Source organism: Monodelphis domestica, chromosome 2 (assembly GCF_027887165.1).
Source record: "Monodelphis domestica isolate mMonDom1 chromosome 2, mMonDom1.pri, whole genome shotgun sequence".
In the NCBI taxonomy this organism is placed as follows: domain Eukaryota; kingdom Metazoa; phylum Chordata; class Mammalia; order Didelphimorphia; family Didelphidae; genus Monodelphis; species Monodelphis domestica.
Genome location: NC_077228.1, coordinates 102705470 through 102724631, shown reverse-complemented (window position 1 = coordinate 102724631; position 19162 = coordinate 102705470). Strand labels below are relative to the sequence as shown.

The 19162-nt window shown below is 34.3% G+C and overlaps 1 protein-coding gene across 6 annotated transcripts in view; it reads right to left on the bottom strand.

Annotated features, from left to right (window-relative positions):
• Nucleotides 1-19162, bottom strand: part of CAMSAP2 (calmodulin regulated spectrin associated protein family member 2) — a 154654-nt gene that overhangs the window by 44473 nt on the left and 91019 nt on the right. For 5 of the 6 annotated variants that reach the window (XR_008916139.1, XM_007481040.3, XM_007481041.3 and 2 more), the window contains exon 4: nt 10102-10185. Coding sequence is in view for 5 of the 6 variants with exons in the window: in XM_007481040.3 (XP_007481102.2) it covers nt 10102-10185 (84 nt within the window). In the remaining variant the exon portion in view is untranslated. Of the gene's footprint in view, nt 1-10101; nt 10186-14867; nt 14917-19162 lie in introns of all 6 variants that reach the window. The other variant, XM_056815702.1, reaches the window with a different exon arrangement.

Genomic DNA, 19162 nt, shown 5'->3' with positions numbered 1-19162 from the left:
ACAATATTTCTTACAAGCACATACCACAACTTATCGAGCCATTCCCCAATTGATGGACATCCCTTCAGTTTTCAGTTCTTTGTCACCACAAAAAGCTGCTATATTTTTATATGTCTGTTTCTATCTTTAATCTCTGGGATACAGACCTAGTAGAGATATTGCTAGTTCAAAGGATATGCACTGTTTTATGGCTCTTGGGGCATGATTCCAGTTTGATCTCCAGAATGATCCTAACTCCACTAGAAGTGCTTTCATGTCCTGATTTTTCCACATCCCTTCCAGCATTTATCACTTCCCTTTCTGTCATGTTAGCCAGGCTGATGGGTGAGAGAGGTGGTACCTCAGAATTATTTTAATTTGCATTTCTCTAATCAATAGTGATTTGAAGCATTTTTTCCTAAGAGTAAAACTAGTTTTAATTCTTCAGAATAAGAGTCTGAATACAGACTGAAACATAGTATTCTTCACTTTATTTCCTCCGTGAATTTTTCTCTAGTGTAAGCAATATGTGTCTTCACAACATGCCAAACATGGAAATCTGTATTCTACAATAATATATGTACAATCTATATAGCATATTACCTGACTTCTTGGGGAGGGAGGAGAGGTAAGAGGGAGGGAGAGAACATATATTACAAAATGTGAGAAAAGGAATATTAAAAATGTATTGATGTGTAATCAGAGAAAAAATAAAAATGTTTTTAAAAGAGAGAAGAGGAGAGAATAAAAGTTTCTGACTCTTTAAGATTTTTAAGTCAGAGCTAGAAGGAACTTCAAAATATCATCCAATTTAACTTCACTGGTAAAGCTGAGAAAAAGAGGGCAAGTATCTTGAACAAGGCTGTGAGCAACATGTAAAAGAACTAGAACTCAAAACTCAATCTTCTTATTCCAAATCTGTAGAAGGTAAATATACAGTAACAGCTTTTTGAACACTGATTGTTTAGACAAGTTAAAAGAACTATCTTTAAAAAAATAAAATGTTTGCCAAGCAAATTAACTCGGAAAACAACACTAGGAAAAAACTAAATAATTGTTTTTGAGATCAAATATTTCTTGCTCATTCAAGAAAGTACAAAGAAATTACTCCCAAAAAAATCTTTGATTACATTTTTAGTCAAGACAAAATGTTACACAAGGAGAAAGTTACTTATGTATGATATAATAATACACTAATATATTTTCAACACTTGCTTCAACTTCTTATTAATAAATAGAGGTTTCTGATAGCTGAAACAATAGCCAGGAAGTAAGAAATAAGGCTAAAGAAAGTTTAAAAAATAAGAGGTAGTTTAAGTTATGCTAATTGCAGTCTGGCAACTTTCTTATTAGATATTTTCAAATCAGAGCTCATGTCCTGGAGTTCTAAACCTTTTCCGTTCTAAAACTCGCAAGCTGAGAGCCCCAGTGTGAATGCCTCAACTACCTACCACTCCAGGCATGTGTCGGATATATTTCATTTTATTTCCCTCACACTCTCTTGCCAACTTGTCAATCAGCCTATTGCTTGACCACATAATTTTAATACCCTCCAGTTGTACCATCCCTTTCCAATTCTGGAACAATTATCAAATAAATACCATCATGGCTCCTAGAAATATGTCAATCTACTCCACCACCTAGTTTCACTCAACTTCCTATATCTTTCCAAACCAAATACTCCTACCTGGCCATTGCTCCTTTATATCTGCCATCTCCCCCATTGGAATGTAGGCTCAATGAAAAGAAGGGACTGTTTTGCTTGTGTTTGTATCTCCAGTACATTACTTGGCACATAGAAAATGCTTTAAAAATGCTTTTCATTCATTCATTTAATCATTCATCCATCCACCCATCTATCTACTGAATACAGCACCCTTAAATCTTTTTTTTTTTTTTTTTTTAATATATTTTATTTGATCATTTCCAAGCATTATTCGTTAAAGACATAGATCATTTTCTTTTCCTCCCCCCCCACCCCCCATAGCCGACGCGTAAGTCCACTGGGCATTAGATGTTTTCTTGATTTGAACCCATTGCTTCGTTGATAGTATTTGCATTAGAGTGTTCATTTAAAGTCTATCCTCTGTCATGTCCCCTCAACCTCTGTATTCAGGCAGTTGCTTTTTCTCGGTGTTTCCACTCCCATAGTTTATCCTTTGCTTATGAATGGTGTTTTTTTTTTCTCCTGGATCCCTGAAAGTTGTTCAGGGACATTACACCGCCCCTAATGGAGAAGTCCATTACGTTCGATTATACCACAGTGTATTAGTCTCTGTGTACAATGTTCTCCTGGTTCTGCTCCTCTCGCTCTGCATCACTTCCTGGAGGTTGTTCCAGTCTCCATGGAACTTCTCCACTTTATTATTCCTTTGAGCACAATAGTATTCCATCACCAACATATACCACAGTTTGTTCAGCCATTCCCCAATTGATGGGCATCCCCTCGTTTTCCAGTTTTGGGCCACCACAAAGAGCGCAGCTATGAATATTTTTGTACAAGTCTTTGTGTCCATTATCTCTTTGGGGTACAGACCCAGCAGTGCTATGGCTGGGTCAAAGGGTAGATATTCTTTTGTCGCCCTTTGGGCATAGTTCCAAATTGCCCTCCAGAATGGTTGGATCAGTTCACAACTCCACCAGCAATGAATTAATGTCCCTACTTTGCCACATCCCCTCCAGCATTCATTACTTTCCTTTGCTGTTATGTTAGCCAATCTGCTAGGTGTGAGGTGATACCTCAGAGTTGTTTTGATTTGCATCTCTCTGATTATAAGAGATGTAGAACACTTCTTCATGTGCTTGTTAATAGTTTTGATTTCTTTATCTGAGAACTGCCTATCCATTTCCCTTGCCCATTTATCAATTGGAGAATGGCTTGATTTTTTGTACAATTGATTAAGCTCATTATAAATATGAGTAATTAAACCTTTGTCAGAGGTTTCTATGAAGATTTTTTCCCAATTTGTTGTTTCCCTTCTGATTTTAGTTATATTGGTTTTGTTTGTACAAAAGCTTTTTAGTTTGATGTAGTCAAAATTATTTATTTTACATTTTGTGATTCTTTCTATATCTTGCTTGGTTTTAAAGCCTTTCCCCTCCCAAAGGTCTGACATGTATACTATTCTGTGTTTACCCAATTTACTTATGGTTTCCTTCTTTATGTTTAAGTCACTCACCCATAGCACCCTTAAATCTAAAGAATGTCTTATACTGTCAAACTTCAATGTAAAAATTAAAATTGATGTACAATAATTTAAAAAAAAAGAATGTCTTATGCTAGAAAACAACTATTAAGTAAATATGCACACACACATATATGCACACATACACACACACGATCATGCTAGCCAAAAATATGTGTGTGATGAATGATAAAGTAGGTGTCCAAAGGAACCTCTTACTATTTAATACTTACTAGGCCATTGCAAGTCATTGACTACACTCAAAAACAATAAAATGGAATTTAATTTAAAAAACTACATAGGACAAACTTTGGATTAACTCAGATTTGCCTTGCTTCCAAAGCATAAAAATGTTTAGAACAATAATAATGCCAGAGAAAACTGATGCTATGCATTCTAATCATTTGAAAGTTTGGGGAGTAAGCTAGACACATCATTAAAAGATACACAATTTTACATGTCTTTAAAACTATCTTTGCCCGTTCATATCCACATGAGCAAGATGTAACACATTACAAACAAAGAATTATATAGAAGTGATACAAATGAGGTAATAAAAAAGAGATGCAGAGATGGAGAACTCATGTATCCTAATGTATCTATCTCATATATCCTACATTATGTAAAGAGAATAGGAAAAAAGTCCCCACAGGAAATTGAGTGGATCCATGTCAAACTCAGGGGAGATCAAGGAGAAGAGTTTCACAGGATAGATATTACATTGGAAAGGCAGGCATAAATGGGTTACAATTTTTATCACTGGAGAGAATATTTACATTAATCAATCACTAAGAATCTACTAAATGCTTACTTTTGTACTACATTACTAAGAAAGAAAGATAAAGAATGAGACAGCTTTTATTCTCAAGCAATTCAATGAAATCACATATTCATCAAGCAAGAGCTTACAACATTTAAGGCTCCACCCTCACTTTCAGAATGGAAATGGACACATATCATTTGAATGAGCTGGGAATCATCAATTACACTCATTCTGGTAAGACATAGAATCAGGTGGCCTTACCACCTCCCCTGTTACTATTCTTTTAGGCCTATCTGGCTTTACCAGATTCACAGATCTGATCTGCCACTGTATCTTCAAGTTCACTGGAGTTTTCTGTTTGCTCTGTAACTAAAAAAGGAAGGAAGGAGGGAGGAAAGGAAGAAAGGAAGTAAAGAAATATTCTTCAATCTCCACTGGGTCTATATCTCCATCTGGAGGTAGACAGCATGTTTCATTGAGTCCTTTGGAATTATGGCTAGTGATTGTATCAATCAGTAGCACATTCTTTCAAGGTTGAATTAATTGACTAATTTAATCCCCTTTACTCAATACTCATCCTTCCTGACCTTCTCAATAGCCGACATTACTAATCATCTTTTTCTCTAAAGGTTTTCATGACATCGTTCCCTCCTTGCTATCCTCCTACCTATATGCTCAGTCTTCCTCAGTCTTCTTTGCAGAACTTCTCTCAAGGTCATGCTCACTAAAGGTATATGTCCCCATAGGGTTTTGTCCTAGGCCTTTTTTCTCTTTTTCTTCTGTTATTTTTCTTGGTGACCTCATCAGCTCCCACAGATTCAATTATCAACTCTTGCTAATGACTCTTCAAACCTATTTATCCATCTCTAACCAATCTGATGATCTCCACTATGGTGCAAGCCTTTGTCAACTCCTGCCTGGTCTATTGCTCAGGTCTTCCTGCCTCTAGTCCTCCCCAAACCTATCAAGCCTCCATTCAAATCACAGAATTTTCTTGAAATGCAGGTCTGATTAGGTTACATTCCCACACAATAAATTCTTCTACCATAGGAAAAGTTCTGAAAAACTTAAGTTCCAAACACAATCCTAGCCATTACTGACAAGTAGAATCAAATGACCTCTCAAATGACCAAAGACTGACAGGATCTTCTATAACAATGACCAAGAAGACAGAAAAATCTTGAGCAAGACATATGTAAGAGGATCAACGACATCATAGTATAATACCTTGACTCGTGCTAAAACTGGATTTAAGTGAGATAGCTGCACAAAGTTGTCACCTTCCCTCTTTCCTTCAGAATCACTGAAATCTAGTGACAAGACAAAAGTCAGAACTGGAGATGGCCCTACATGTAAGACGTAAGATGATCTTAGCATCTCTGATGTCTGACCAAGCACCAGCTGCTCCATAGCACCTGCTTCAGCTGCCTTCATGGCCATAGGAACAAACTGTTTTCATCTACCGATTCCACCAGGGGGAAGTCTTCACTTGCTTGGGTTAGACATCCCCCTAAGTCACAGACAGGTTTGAGGTCTGTAGGTTGCCCTCAACCTGGTAAGCCTGTTTACCAAGATGGTTTTACTGGGATGTGACCACTGCACATGTTATCCCTTTCCCTTCTTGGAGTCACAAGTAAAAGTTGGGTGACAGGTAAACCCCAAAGGTAGATAAGAAACCCTGAAAAGGGCTCAGTAAGCCCTCACACAAGTATTAGCTTTCTCTGCACACCCTAGCTGCCACCCTGGGACAGCTAAGTAGATAGAGTGCCAGGCCTGTTGTCAGAAGGATTTAACAGTTCGAATCCAGCCTCAGACACTTACAGTGGGACTCTGGTCATGTCACTTAACTCTGTCTCAGTTTCCTCAACTGTAAAATGAGATGGAAAAGGAAATGGCGAACTACTCCACAGTATCTCTATCCCCAAATGGGGTATCAAAGAATCAGATGACTAAAAATAGCAGCAAAAAAGTAATGAAGCTTTAAATATATACTTTTGATTATATTGAAAAATGACTCTAATATAGCTATGATTCACAGACTTTTTAGCATAAATGTGTTATATTTTTACAAAAACTTTTCTGCAACTATTGGTATTATGATATGATTTGGAGTGTTTTTTGTTTTTAACATAATCATTGTTTTCCTAACATTGAACTCTTCTGGTATATTTCATATTCAACTTGAACACAATAAAAACTTTCAACATATTGCTGAATTCTTGCTAAGATCTTATGGATCAATATTTATAATAATTTATTACTCAATGGCTCCCATTCTGGTAGTGTTTTCTTTCTCAATTTTTGTAACATCAGAATTACCTGTTAGAATTCACCAATTAATGTGTCTGGAATAGTTTTTTATTACCATTGGCAGTTCTTTTTATAAGTTCAATTTAATTTCTACAACTGGATTAAGAGTTCTATTTAATATTTTGCTAATCTGGGTATATTTCATTTTTAAGATAAACTTCTATTCTTTTAGACTGTCAGTTTTGGAAATATATAATTATAAACAATAGGATCATAGATAAAGGATTATAGATGTAGACCGATAATGGAACTTAGAGGTTCTGAGTCCAGCTTATTTTTCAAAAAATTTAAAATACCATATTATTGGTGTTTTTCATATGTTTTCTACTGGAGTCCCCTCTACATCCCTTCCCAGAAAGAGAAAAATTAAGTCCTGAAAACTAACCAACATATCAAAAATGCTTGACTTGATATATAGCTAGACCCAACCATTCTGCCCTGACTCCTCACTTCTGTAAAGGGATGGGAAAAAGCATTTTCTTATACTGCTTCTTTTGGGCCAAGCTTGGATGGTCTATGTTCATACCATTCTTTTGTTATTGTTTTTTAAACACACACCTCCTGTCTTAGAATCAAAACAAATACTGGTTCCAAAGCAGAACAGGTAAGAAATAAGGGGTAGACAATTGGGGTTAACGGACTTGCTCAGGGTCATACAGCTAGGAAGTGTCTGACATCAGATTTAAACCCAGGACTTCCTGTCTCCAAGCCTGGTTCTCTATCCATTGAGTCACCTGGCTTCCCCTCATACCATTCCTTTTTTATTACTGTGCTGTTACTGATGTATGTATAAGGTTTTCCCTGTTCTACTTACTTCACTGTGCATCCCATACTTCTGTTTCTGCATCATGTTCGTAATTTTTTAAAGCACTGTAACATTCCACTGTTTTCTGCACCACAATTTATTTAGTCATTTTCTAGTTGATGGGCATCTATTCAGTTGCCAATTCTTTGCTAACACAAAAATGACATTATAAATCTTTTGGTACATATAGGAACTTTCTTTATGTCACAATGACCTTCTTGGGCTCAATAGTGACGTTTCCTCAACCCTCAGAACCATATTGCAAATGAGGCACAAAGAGTTTAAGTGACTTTCCCAGGGCCACACAGTTATAGAGTCTGAGGCAAAATTTGAACTCAGATCTTCCTCCAGACTCCAGTACTGTGCCATATCTAACTACATCATGCTGCCTCTATACATCTATTCAAGAAACTTTCAATTAAATTCTTATTTTATTCATTTATTTAATAATTTTAATTTCCCCTTGCTATTGGGATTTTGTCTTTATTTTTAATTTTGATAACATTTCAAAGTTTTTCTAGAATTTTCTTCTCAACTAATAACCCCTCACCTTCACATCCTCCTCTTACCCCCTGAAAGAAAAAGAAAAGAAAATCCTTGTAATAAATGTTTATAGTTAAGCAAAACAAATTTCCATATTGGCCATGACCAAAAATGGATTTCACTGTTTTCAAGAAAAAATATCTATAAAGAGTATAATCTTATCTCTGTGCCTACAACCCCTAAAATATACTTAAGTATCAAGCAATGAAGTTAATCCATATAGCACAAAAAATTAAACTCCAGGGTCCTTCTTCCCACTTAAGCTATCAGAATAGTTAATAAATAGCAGAACTGACCATATTTCCCCTTTTCTTTTCTACCTACCTTCTTGTGGAGATATTACTGGGTAACAAAAATTACCAAAAGGAACGCAAAATAACAAAAGACATATAATTGAGTAATCAGCTAATATAATAGAATTTATGAGCCTAAACTTTAAAGTTATATAAAACCATTTAAGAAGTCCTAATTATAATGGAAGAAAAAATTTTAAGTATTAACGTTTTAAAAGTATGTTTAGAAAACTTGGTTAAATTTATAAGAACATGAGCCATTCCTCACTTGATAAAAAGTCAAAAGATATGAAGAGACAGCTTCTGGATGAAGAAATCAAAGTTATATGTAACTATGAAATCCTTATTGATTAGAGAATTGCAAATTAAAGTAACTCCGGGATATCATCTCACACCTATCAGATTGACAAAAATGATAAAAGGACAAAATGACAAATGTTAGAGTAGATGTAGAAAAATGGAGACACTAATACACTTCTGGTAGAAGTTTGAACTTCTAGTGATCCAACCACTCTGAAGAACAATCAAGAATTTTACCCAAAGTGTTATAAAACTGTTTATATCTTTTGATTCAGCAATAACACTATAAGTTTTACTAAGGTGATTAGTGAAAAAGGAAAAGAATTTGTATACTCTAAAATATTTATAGCAGCTTTCTTTGTGGTGGTAAAGAACCAGAAATTACAAGGATGCCTATCATTTGGGAAATGGCTAAAGAAGTTGTGGCACATGATTGTGATGGAATATTATTATGCCAAAAGAAATGATGAGAAAGTTAATTTTTTTTAATGGAAAGATGTTCATAAAATTAGGAAGAGTGAAATAAACAGAATTGAGAACATTTTATATATAATAACAAATAGTTTGAAGAATGACTTGGATATGTACACCTCCAGAGAAAGAATCGATAAACAGAAACAAGGAAGACATATTTTTGTATATACATATCTTTCTGTCAAATGATGCCTTCTCTAGTGCAAGGAGGAGGTAAGAAAGGGTGATATATGGGAATTTTAATGTAACAAACAAATAATTAAAAAATAAATAAAAGTGCCTGAGGGTAGAGGGAAAGTGTAGTACATAACAAAAATTTTCCAAGTGGGATCTTCTAAGAGTCTACTCAAAAGACTTTTTTCTCCCTAAGCTACGCTGATCTCTTTTAGTTTGGGAGGAAATTAAATTATTAGTAATAAAAAGCTTTGGGTTTGTTAAACTAACAGATATATCTGATCCTCTTCACTGACATTTATAAAAGGAAATACAAAATCAATAACATGATGCAATAAAATGCATGTCACCTGGCTCAGCAATAAGATTTAAAGATAATGTTTGTATACTTTGTTGTATACAAAATCTAGCACTTAAAAGTTCAGCATTCCTACAGAAAATGGATGGCAAAACTGGTTTAATGAGAAGCACCAAATGCCCAAAATAAATATGTGAAATATACCTATGCTTATTAATACTTTTAAAAATCACAATCACAATTGGATACATTTAAATTGTATTAAATTAACCTTATATTAAACAATAATGTTATAAAGCAGATTATATGTTTTATTTTTATCATGGGGGGGTTGGGTAACCATATATAATTTAGAGAAATTTTGCAATGGGACCTAAATTCCTTATAACATTTATTAAAGCTGTGTAACATTTATTAATGCAGTATTGCAAGTGAATACAGTTATTGAAGCTTCTTTGTATAGAATTGGTAAACTTTTAAGTAAATTTTTTTATAATGTTTGATCAGAATCCATTTATGAAGCAGGGCAAAAATTCTCATAGTTCATTTCAGATAATTTCCTGAATAAAAAAATGCATGTTATAAATTGTACTGTTATATATATCATTGACTCTGTGGTTACCAGAAATATTAACTGACTATTACCAATCCCAATCCCTACCCTGTAAGGTAGGTCTAATTCTGAAAGTTTCTTAGTCTCTTAAAAAGCTGCTATATTTTCCCTTTAAATGGAATTTGATAATTGTCATTGTTCAGTTGTTAGACGGGACTTATAAGGAATTCCATTGAACAATGTGTGCAGACTTTCAGATATACAAAGACTTATTATTGATATTAATGAAATGTTATATGCCAAATCACTCATTAAACTTATTTTTAAAAGCAAAAAAAATTGCATACATATAAATGCATTATTAAATGTGAGTTACATACCTAACATTTACTATGAAAAATGATCATACTTTAAATATACATACCTTTTGACCTCCTGGAGTCTCAATTATATGGTGTTCTTTCAATTTTTGTTCTTGTTCCATTATGTCTTTTAAATGTTCATTTACCTTAAAAATATATAAAAAAAAAGACTTATTTATAAGTCTAAGTAGATTTAAGTGGTTATCCATATCTTGGACATGCCATTTACCAACATTAGTTCCTAAACAACAGTAAAAATGTCTATATTTTACCACCTATATGAGCTGTCCTCATAAAATACATTTGAAAATTTCAAGTGAATTTTTGTAAATCTGAATGAGAAGTCCATAAAGTTAAATTAATTATTATCAACATAAAGTTTTTTTAATCTAACAGGTAGAGCTGTCCCTCCTCACTGGTATTTGTTCCTTTGTTTTTTTAAAACATTTACCTTCTGTCTTAGAATCAATCCACTAAGCCTCCCAGCTACCCACTGCACTGACATTTGTTAAAGGAAATTAAAAAAAATCAAAAACATCAGCTATTTTTCATAAGTTTTTTAAAAGAATGTTTGTCATGTACTTAGCAATTATAAAAGACTTGAAGATGTTTGTATTGTTTGTTTTATACATTATATAGTACCTAAAAGCAAGCTCAGAGTTCCTACAGAACACTGTGAACATAGTTCACACTAAAGCAATTTAACTATAATACTTAATATAAGCATCTATGATGGAAAGAGCACTAGTCTAGAAGCCAGGAAGTCCTAAGAAATTTAAAAACAAAACATTAGTTTAATTGAAAGTTTTCTCTGAAATTAAACAAATACTCTCTATGATTAATAATGAACAATGCAAGATATTTATTTTTAGTGCATAAACTATTTTGGGCAAATTGTTATTATAGCATATAATAAAATTATTATTCTGGGAATGAATATTACTCACTTTCAAGGTCATTAGGATAACAATGAATACTTCCAATCATCTCACAAGAGCATTTATCACAAGGCTTTTATTTAACAAATAATGTAATAGTATTTTTAGGTACCAACATCCTAAAGCAGGATGTGAATGGTGCCTTAAGAACCTGAAATTTGATGTGCTTTCTATAATTTAACTTTTGATAAATAAAATCAATCAATGAAAATTGATAAGCATCTTCTGTGAGCAGGGTTATATGCTGGGTATTAAAGAATGAATTACAAAAATCTAATTTAATTAATATTAACACTAAACTGTGATTCCTAAAATTTTCTGGTCTGTCTGGTTGTAATAACAAAAAAATTGTGGTCATGTGACATATCCCCTTAAAATAATTTTAAATTACTTGATAAGACTATAATGTAAATCAATATATCCTTTAATACTCGTTTACTTCAATGCAAAGGTGTTCCTGGAGTGGATGGGGAAATATGTTAGTTAATAGTTAATAGTATTGGCTCTAAGACAGAAGGTAAGGGTTTTATAAAAAAAGCAAAAACAAAAACAAAAAAACCTATGTGCCTCAGGCACTGTAGAAATTGACTGGGGAACCAAGACAAAAATTATGTTATTATTAATCCTATCCTCAAGGAATTTATATTCTAATAGAAGCTGGCAGTGGGGGAAGAGATTATATATTCATAAGTCTCTATGGAATATATATATATATATATATATATATATATATATCAAATGAACAGAAGGAAAATAGGTGGGGCAAAAAGGGAGAACACATAATCAAGGAAGAGAATCAGCATAAGAATTCCGAAACCGCCTCAGGCAGCATATTCTCTCCTATCCAGTTGAGTGACATATTAGGTAGCCAAGGGCACCAGTATTTTAAAATTTTTAAGATTATAAAAATTTACAAGTAATATAACTCTCAGAAAACAATAAAATTAAAAAAAAAACTAAGGGGAAAAGCAAGCCTGCATATAGTTTGTCATGAACTCAGCTAAGTCACATCATCTTGAGATCATTTGTACATGACCTTGGAAGATCAACAAATAGCAATGAAATCTATTTAAATTTTTATAACAATTTAGACTGAATAGGCAGTAGCATACTTTAGCATGAGAACATCTGCAGAAAAGAAAGAAGAATTCAGTTAGGGAATAAGTTATTAGTTGCTTCATGATTAATTTCAAAATAGCCACTGGACTGAAATCATCAAATTTTTTTCCCCCTTTCCAAAACTGGCTTGCTAATGTAAATACAACCTGACAGGGTAATCATTGAGTATGGGACTATAAATTTGCTGGTGCTGTAGAATGTTACCCACCCCAATATAAAATTGTATCTAGATCTGAAGTCAGAGGATCTGGGTTCAAAATCTTAGCTCTTCTACTTACTACCTTGGGCAAATCACTTCATCTCTGTGGACCTAGCCTTCCTCATCTGTAAAATGAGTTGGACTAAATGACTTTTACAATTCCTTTCCAGTTCTCAACCTATGATCCTATGGTGATAATAGCAGTCAGAAAAATTAAGTTGGTATGGCTGAAAGTACTATGTTATTCCAAAGTAATGTAGAATTGTGACCCAATGGTTAGATTTAGGAGGAAAGCATGGAACAGGCTGGGACCAGAGATGGGCTCTATGGAGTCTTGGGTTCATACCAGCATTTGCCAGTTCATCTCCTCTGGAGCTTAAAAATACACACACACACACACACACACACACACAGTCTTGGAACACTACAAAGCCACTTCATGATTAACCTCTCAAATGAGATCATTCTAGCAATCCATAATGAAAGGGAAAAAAGATGGCTAAAGAATGTATATTAGTTAAATTATGGCATGCAGTTGAACAGATAACCCCTTTGAATTAGTGCATTAAAATCTTGAGCAGCAAAGAAACAATGAATTGGAAATATTCCATGTAAATTGGAATGACCTCCAGGAACTGATGCAGAGTGAGAGGAGCAGAACCAGGAGAACATTGTACATAGAGACTGATACACTGTGGAACAATCGAACATAATGGACTTCTCTATAAGTAGTAATGCAACAATCCAGGGCAATTCTGAAGGACTTATGAGAAAGAATGCTATCTACATTCAGAGGAAGACTGTGAGAGTAGAAACACAGAAGAAAAACAACTACTTCATCACATGGATCAAGGCAGATATGATTGGGGTTATAAACCCTAAATGATCATTCTAGTGCAAATATCAATAATATGGAAATAGGTCTTGACCAATGACACATGTAAAACCCAGTGGAATTGTGCGTCTTCTATGGGAGGGGGTTAAGGAGAGGGGAGGGAAAGAACATGATTTTTGTAATCCTGGAAAAATACTCTAAATTAATCAATTAAATAAAGTTTAAAAAAAAATAAAAAAATCTTAAGCAGGTCCTTCAGTTGGACAATAAGGTAGACTCAATTTAATGAGGAAAGCAGATTAGATTGCATTTGAAAACCTTTTTAATAATATTAAGTTCCTTCTACCTATAAAGGACTTAACATTTATTTGTTCCCAATGATTTGAAAAGACTGAATAATGGCATAAAAAACGTCAAGAAAAATCAAAATTATAGGTAAGCTCAAATAATAATTAAAAGTAGGAAAGCCTTTTAAAATTAGAAAGCTCCTTAAATAAAATATTTATAGAAAGATAGATGACAATTACACAGGAATGGATGACTTGAAATCTGAATCATTAAAGAGAGTATATGTTGAGATTACAGAGTGATTGAAATATAAAGTCAAATTATTAAGATTTGTGTGCAAGGATTATTGAGTCTATAATGACAATTTAAGTGAATGGGAAGTCAAGTAAATCAATTTTAAAGATGGATACCTAGGAATATTTGTAGAGAGCAAAAAAGAAGCCAGGAGACAAGGAGAGGTGATGAAAAGGCAAAGTTAAAAAGCACATAAAAAGTACATATTCCAATTACAATAAGAATGTCGAGAAGGAAGAATTAATTTAGAATAGGCTAAAGACTCCAGGAAGGTTCCACAATAGACACAATGACTTAGATATAATTTATATAGGAATTAGAGGCTTCCATGAAAGGAGAGGAAAGGACCAGATTATGGAGAATCTTAAAAGGTAGACAGAAAATAATAAAAACTAGCATTTATATAGTGCTTTGAGTTTTACAAAGAACTTTACATGAAAATCTTATTTACTAGTCTCAAGGGAAATGACACAAAGAAAATGGTGTCTTGGGAAATTGGTCAGGCAGAAATATATAGGCCAAATGAGAGAGTTAGTAAGTTGAACCTGGAAGAGCACTACAATAGAAAAGGTGACTATGAAAGGCACTTAAAGGGAAAGGGCAATGGAATTTGGCAAAGAGTTTTGTATATAGAGGATGAAGGAAAAAGAATGAAAAACTACTTACAATTCAGCATAAAGGCAGATAACAGCAACAGAAATTAAATATGCAAAAGAAAGGCTACTCTGGGGAAAGATAAAATGTTCAGTTATAAGCAAATTTTATTATTTTAGCATTCTATTTAGCAAGTCATTTCACCTCTCTGGGTCTAAATTTCTTTTTCTATAAAATTAGAAGGCTGGATCTGATGAATGAATTTGAGATTTAACTAATGTGAACTCCTCTAATAATGAAATCTACAGACCTGTAAACATCTATGCCCACCCATCTTGTTTGTCTCACATCTCCCCATAAATCTTCTACAAGGGATCCCTACCCTACATGCTAAGGACATTACTATAGATCTCTTGACATCATTTGGATATTTATAGAGCTTATCAGCCATCCCTAGCTTTCAATGACGTGATTTCACAAGGGTAGTATCTCTTTAATGATATTCTTTATACCACTTTCCTCCCATAATTTTTAGTTAGGAATATGTAGTAGCCTGCTTACCCACACTAAGTACTTCTTGATTGGCTGTTGGCTGTGGCAATTAAGATATCTGGAAATAAAAGCAAAGTAAAAACAAAAGGCATCTATTTAAGAATTCAACCTGAAATAATTTTTTTTTTATTCTTTAATTCCCAAGACTATGGTATCACATGAGTAAGAGCCATACAAGCATCACTAGAAAAATATTGTTTTGTTTTTTAAAAAACTGGATCTTGGTTTCTGAGAAAAAGTAACGGGCCAATAAAATTACTAGACAATTTGACAAAGGTAATTTAGCCAGCTCTCTTCCTTTTATTTACCAATAGGTCCAGCTCAAAGTCCATTTACAATTTATCCAAGGGATATCTACTGATGTATCAGTCTATGGACTGTCCCTTCTAAATAAATATAGGGTCTTTTCCCCACTTCATTGTTCCCATACAGACAGTTAGGCTGAACTTTTCTGAATTAACATTAATATCTCATTAGTGTTGTAGAGAAAATTTCACCTTTTAAGATTGCTATATTAAAACTGTGGCCGCCAAGGGTTTTACTCAACCTCTAGCAGGGAGCCAGAGGGAGTTTAGGCCCAAAGAGCCAAGGTAGAGAAGGAAACAGTCCTAGACTCACGTGACCAATCTGAAGGGAAGCTGTCTGCGGGCCTCCTCCCTGTTCAAGCTCCTCACACGAACAGGCGTCTAGCCCTGTCCACAGGAAGTGAGTGAATTCCCTAGGCTGCTCTCTCCGTCACTTCCTGTGCCTCACAAGTGCCAATGGTGGCTCAAGCTTGGCTTAGGACAGCTCAGGTGGGCAGTTAGTTATTTCTGATTTGTCATTGACTAGCACATGCCCATGTAGTGTGGGTGTGCACAATTTTTTTTTTGGTGCTAGACCAAGATGGAGATTTTTAAAATTCACATTAGGAAGGCTCTGCAATATTCTAGGTATTGATGGAATCAGAAAGAAGTCATGTATAAACAGGAATATATCTAAAGAATCTATCTATAGGTAATACCTACTGCTGGGAGCCATCAGGCCACAACACCTTGACAAGAGTCACTCGTGGTAGCTAAGGAGGCCACAGAGTGGCCCTTAGCAAGATGTGATTGCCCACTCAGTCCCCCTCACAGGACCTCTCTCTCACCAATGCCCCTTGACATGATTATTCCCCCTAGTCTAAGAAGGAATAATGCAAGAGCAAAATATCTGTACCCTAATTCTCTAAAACATCACCAAAGATCAGACACTCAAACCCTATCCCAAAAAGATTATCATAAGTTAACTTTTATTTAGGCACATAATTCCTAGCAAAACTGCAGCTACAGGCCAAGCCCAAAACTTTCCCACTCACAGAAACCTATTCTCATGGAGCCAACACACAAATCAATCATAAAGGCCCATACAAGACATACAGGTACACTAAACTTCAACATGTCTCAGTGACTCGACTTCACAAACCAGTAACTCACCAGTGGGAAACTCCCTAGGAAACCCTGAGAAATGACCAGTCTAATACTAAATTTGAATTGTGTTCCCAGTACCCCTCAACCTCAATAATATAATTGTTGAGTTGTCTTTTAAGAACTGTTGATTAATTATTCCGTTTTATTAAAAGCAATAAGTAATTTTCCTTGATTGTTTGTAAGCTCAAAACTTCTCACAGGGTAATGAGAAAATTAAGCCACATGTAACAAAATCATTTATCTTGTGTGCAACCTTTTATTCTGTCTGTAATCACAATACAAGAATATAGAATGTTAATCAAATGATTTGTTAAAAGATAATGTATCACTTTTCCAATTATCTCTTTGAACATGTGTGCTAGGTAATGTATCTGTGTGCCAAGAAAATGGGTATAAGAATAAACGCCAGGCATGGGTATGGCGGAGCAGCTATCAGATGCAAAGCAGTCCCATGGCCATAATGATTAAACTGTCTTCTATTTGTTATTTTTTTGACTGATCGTTTGCCACCTGTCCAGAACCCCTGAAGTCGCGAGTGAGGCTGGACCATTAGGACACTTTGTTGGATATCCTATATGACAGTAGCAAACAACTTTGGTGGCGTTTCCCATTTTTATGCCTTTATGTAAAGACACCAAATAAACTTTTCTCGTTATATCTTTGAAGGAATCTTGTATATATATGACAAATACATAGGAGATGTTTTATTGGATAAAAACCTTTGCTCCATTAAAGCAAATATTTCTTATAATAAAAAAACCAATGATAACCTACCTTTAAGCCAACTGTGACTGTAAAAATAGGTTCTTTAAAAAAACCACAGACTATCATTTGTCAAGGCCTGCTTATTCTCTCCTCAAACTTTCATTAAGTATGTCCTTAAATAGTGAAGAATTAAATCCATAAATGTTTTGTAGAAAAGGGAAAGTAGTTCTCTAGGTCATCTTTGAGGAGGGAGGGAAGGTCAAAAATAGAACAAGAGATATTTTCTGAAGCTTCTGATATCCTCCTTTTATATAACTTGAGAATTAATCCCTCAAATTACTAGTACCTACAGCAAGAGCATCCTCAATTTATACTGAGTCTTTTCCCATTTTTTTTTCCTTCAGTGGCATTTCCAGTTCCCCATACAGCACAGACTGTGATGTCAAAGTCAATATGGTAGTTCCACTGTAACTGATAGTGAAACGAGTTTGCTCTAAAAAGTTTTTGTAGATTTTTCTTCATCATTTCTCATCTGTTCAATGTCTTCCACATCCAGTCTTATCTTTCAAAAAATTATCAAGGACATTTTTTGTTTTTACATCATCTCCTTTGACACTGAATCCCTCCCATTATTGTCTCCTATAAAATCATCCCTTATGATATTTTTTTTAAAAAGAGGGGGGGAAAGCTCCATAAAAATTAGTCAACACATTAAAAAGTATGATAGCATATTTGATGTTTTGCAGACATGGTCCCCCAACTCTGAAAAAACAAAACAATCAAAAGGGTCTTCTCACATCTCTTCTTTGAGACAAAATTCAGCATTATAATTTTACAAAACTCAGTTTTGTTTTGTTGCTATTTCCATTTTCATTACTGTAGTTGTATAAATTCTTTTCATGGTTCTTAATTTTTTATCAATTGAAATGTCTTTTCATACGTCTCCTTATTTAGAAGTATAGGAATATTTCATTATATTCATGTACCAAAATTCGTTTAGCCACTCCCCCAATAATGAGAATCCACTTTATTTATAACTTTGCTATAACAAAAGCAGGTGCTATAACTATTTTGGTATATATGGAATTTTTATTATTGATATTGTTGGTTTAAGTGCTTAGTAGAGTTTTTCTGGATATGAACATTTTATGGGATATGGATACTTCCTGGGTATAGATATTTTAGTTACTTTCTACATAAGTTCACATTGCTTCCCGGAGTGGTTGCACCAGTTCATAATTCTACTAACAATGATCAACGTGCCTGTCCTTCCACATCCTCTCCAACATAAATTATTCCCAAATTTTGTCACCTTTGTCAATTTGCTGGATGTGAGATGAAACTTTCAGGTTGTTTTAAATTGCATTTCTTTTATTATTAGTGAAGCATTCTATTATATGGATGTTAGTTTTCCAATTCTCCTTTTGTGTACTGATGTTCAGGTTCTTTGATTATATATTCATTGTCTACACAGCTTGGTTAACAGTCCTATATGAACAGTAATTGGTACAAAAGAAATGGAAGACTTCCTTTTTGTTAGGGTCTTCTAGACTATATTATTACTACATAGAAATTTTGTTGATTTTTGTGGGTTTATTTTGTATCCTCCAACTTTACTGGTTAGTTGTCTCAATTCACTTCTTGCTGATTATATCTAGAATAAGCAGAGGAACAAAGAAGGCCTCTTACAGAAAAGAGGATTTGATTCTTTAAGAAAGTGAGGGAAACTGAGGTAAAAGTAAAAGAGCCAAAGCATTCTTCTAAGTACAGAGAACTATAAGGAGAAAGTTGGGAGATGAGAGTTGTATGTGAGGAATGAACCATCAAAGCCTAATGTAACTATATCATAGAGTGTGTGGAAGAAAACAACATGAAAGAAGACTGGGAGAAGAGGAAGGGGTCAGGTTGTAAAGAATTTTAAATGCCGGATGAGTCTGTATTCAATTCGGGGGGGTGGGGGGGGGAGCTACTAGAGTTCACTAAGCAGGGAGAATGGTATGATCGGATCTATACATAAAAAAATTACCTATGCAGCTGTGCAGAGGATGGACCAGAGTAAGGAGAGACTTAACAGATTAGCTAGAAGTTACTGCAATAACCCAGATGAGAGGTAATGAGCAGAAGTTATTTGAATGCAGAGAGGGGGAT